This window comes from Erigeron canadensis, chromosome 4 (assembly GCF_010389155.1).
Source record: "Erigeron canadensis isolate Cc75 chromosome 4, C_canadensis_v1, whole genome shotgun sequence".
Classification (NCBI taxonomy): domain Eukaryota; kingdom Viridiplantae; phylum Streptophyta; class Magnoliopsida; order Asterales; family Asteraceae; genus Erigeron; species Erigeron canadensis.
The window spans coordinates 42,849,519-42,852,842 of record NC_057764.1 but is presented as its reverse complement, the minus strand read 5'-3'; the positions used below and the strand labels follow the sequence as shown (position 1 = coordinate 42,852,842).

The window sequence follows — 3,324 nt, the reverse complement described above, 5'->3', positions numbered from 1 at the left end:
GGTTTAAGTTATGTATCCACTTGATATTTTTTTACCTACTTTTTTTACTTTTCTATCCGCCAAGTTCTTTTTTAAAAAAAAAAACCATTTTCCACCTACCACCTCTCTCTTGATCAACTCTACAAATAACGATTTATAAAAAAATTCCCTTTTCTACTTTATCTATTTTATGTATAAACTCTTAACTAGTCATCACAAATAAAAGCAAACAACTTATCTTTCTAAAAAATCAAGTAAAACGATATTTATAAAATATCAAGCAATCAATACAAAATATCAAAAATGTCATGGACAATTCCAATTGGCCAATCCAATAATTTACAAGTGGTAGGTATCACTTACACTGGCCCATTCATATTCATCCAATCAACTCCCTCCACGTAGCCCATCCATCTTTCCTTAATCTTTTCCAAATCCCATATATCTCGATTTCTATCTCTCCCAAGAATATTCAGGCCACCCATCCACCCAAAAATGGCACCAACACCACCGTGTCTCCCCCACCTATGTTTCCTTGTATGTATATTATTTGTATCTATATCTATATCTCACTCAGTTCCAACACAGCCAAAAACATACATCGTCCACACTGACAAATCCTCAAAACCAACAGCCTTTGCAACACATCATAGTTGGTACTCATCTAAGGTTAAATCAGTCAACCCGTTACACCAAGCGTCCGATATTTTATACACATACGAACGCTCGGTGAACGGGTTTTCTGTTAAGTTAACCCGAGCCCAAGCGTCACAGCTCCGTAGTCAACCCGGGATCATTTCAGTGATCCCGGATCGCAGGAGATCACTCCACACTACTCACACACCAACTTTTTTGGGCTTAGCCGATACTTATGGGCTATGGCCCAACGCAGAATACGGAGATGATGTTATTATAGGCGTTCTGGACACTGGGATCTGGCCCGAACGCCCGAGTTTTGATGATGAGGGACTTTCACCTGTTCCAACTACATGGAAAGGTAGTTGTGATGTTAGTTCCGATTTTCCCGCATCTGCTTGTAACAAAAAGATTATCGGTGCTAAGGCGTATTTTCGCGGTTATTATGCTAGTTCTGGTGACAATATTATTAATTCGACTAGCACCTTTTTATCTCCTAGAGATACGGAAGGTCATGGAACGCATACGGCGTCAACTGCGGCTGGTGCTGTGGTCAAAGATGCAGGGTTTTATAATTTTGCTAGAGGTGAAGCGAGAGGTATGGCTATAAGAGCTAGGATTGCGGCTTATAAGATATGTTGGGAAAACGGTTGTTACGATTCGGATATTCTAGCTGCAATGGATCAAGCAATCGAAGATGGTGTACATATTATATCTCTATCGGTTGGAGCCAACGGCTATGCTCCTCAGTATTATCGCGATTCGATTGCTATAGGTGCTTTTGGTGCTATGCAACACGGAATATTGGTTTCTTGCTCTGCAGGTAATTCTGGACCTGATGCATATACTGCTGTAAATATTGCTCCTTGGATTTTTACTATTGGTGCTTCTACTTTGGACCGGGAATTTCCGGCTGATGCGATTCTTGGTGATGGGAGAGTTTATGGCGGTGTGTCGCTTTACTCTGGGGAAGGACTTGAGGAAAAACAGTACCGGTTGGTTTATGGGGCGGATTGTGGGGATAGGTATTGTTATTCTGGAAAACTAAATGCCAGTTTAGCGGCTGGGAAAATTGTGGTTTGTGATCGTGGAGGGAATGCTAGGGTTGATAAAGGATTTGCGGTTAAGTTAGCTGGTGGTGTAGGGTTAATTCACACGAATTTAGACGAAAATGGTGAAGAGTTGCTCGCGGATGCTCACGTTATTCCCGCGACTATGCTTGGTGCTACGGCTGGAGATAAGGTGAAGGAGTATGTGAGATCTGATCCGTCGCCAACTGCGACTATTGTGATCAGAGGGACGGTGATTGGAAAATCACCGTCTGCACCACGTGTGGCGTCATTCTCTAGTCGTGGTCCGAATTATCGGACTGCAGAGATCATTAAACCGGATGTTATTGGTCCTGGGGTTAATATTTTAGCTGGTTGGACCGGTGAAACTAGCCCGACTTCATTGGATACGGATTCTAGACGGGTCGAGTTTAACATCATATCCGGGACTTCGATGTCGTGTCCTCATGTGAGTGGTTTGTGTGCTTTGTTACGTAAGGCTCACCCGACGTGGTCGCCTGCTGCAATAAAGTCGGCTTTGATGACCACGGCTAAGTATTTGGACAACATTGGGGAAAATATTACGGATCTTGCTACAGGCGAGCAATCCACACCATTTGTTCATGGGTCAGGGCATGTCGACCCGAACAGAGCCCTTAACCCGGGGTTAGTGTATGACGCCGGGGCTGATGATTACGTGGCATTCCTTTGTGCCATTGGATATGATTCCAAGAAAATAGCAACTTTTGTGAAGGATCCAGTGGATTGTAGTGTTGGTAAGTTGAGTAGTCCTGGTGATCTGAACTATCCATCTTTTTCGGTTGTGTTTGATTCCCAAAAAGGCGGAGTTGTGAAGTACAAGAGGGTAGTAAAAAATGTAGGCGGTGAGGTCAATGCGGCTTATAAGGTAAGTGTGAGTGCTCCTCCAGGAGTAGATGTGGTTGTATCGCCATCGAAGTTGGAGTTTAGTGAAGAGAAGAAAGAGGTTGAATACGAGATCATGTTTACTTCAAGCGTTGGTACAAAGGCTGCATTTGGTTCAATCGAGTGGAGCGATGGAACACACCATGTGAGAAGCCCGATCGCGGTTCAATGGAGCTCGAGTCAATGGCAAACGAGCATGTAATTTCAGCATTTTATTTTTCCAAATACTGGCTTTATTAAACAGAAAGAAAGATGCTGGTTTGTTAAGTCTTTCTGGTTGATAACAAGAGATATGTGCAATATGGGTTGTAGTTCTAGACTTTGGATTAGTTGGTAAGTTATTTATCATCAAAAGATCCTATGGGTTTTTAGATGGTAAAACCATATGTCTTTACTTTTAATTTAAGTTTGATTTTCATCAAAATAATGTATGTATCACTTACTCTCTTGTTAATGTAAAAATAGAAAAACAAGTTAAAGAAACTAGGAAATGAGTGTCACTACTTCATTTCTAAGTTTGCTTGATAAAATTGCCACAAAGATGAGAGACGAAAAATTGTAAATCTAAATGAGGTCTTTCCATAAATAATGGAACACCACATCATCAGGGTCGAAGCCATCAATTTGATCTAGGAAGAGCCAATTTTAACCCGAACACTAGTCGAACATTTATGTTTATGTATAGTAGACATTTAGCTAGCAAAGAACAACAATATAACATATTGCAATATTATAC

The 3,324-nt window shown here is 41.3% G+C and overlaps 1 protein-coding gene across 1 annotated transcript; it reads left to right on the top strand.

Moving 5' to 3' along the window:
- Positions 1 to 436: 436 nt before the first annotated feature.
- LOC122595584 (subtilisin-like protease SBT1.4) lies at positions 437 to 3,071 on the top strand. The gene has a single exon (XM_043767969.1). The coding sequence runs from the start codon at positions 475 to 477 to the stop codon at positions 2,788 to 2,790; it is 2,316 nt and encodes a 771-aa protein (XP_043623904.1). The 5' UTR covers positions 437 to 474; the 3' UTR covers positions 2,791 to 3,071.
- Positions 3,072 to 3,324: the final 253 nt, after the last annotated feature.

Coding starts and splice junctions, on each gene's coding strand:
- LOC122595584 (XM_043767969.1), top strand. CDS start 475: ATGGCACCAACACCACCGTGTCTCCCCCACCTATGTTTCCTTGTATGT.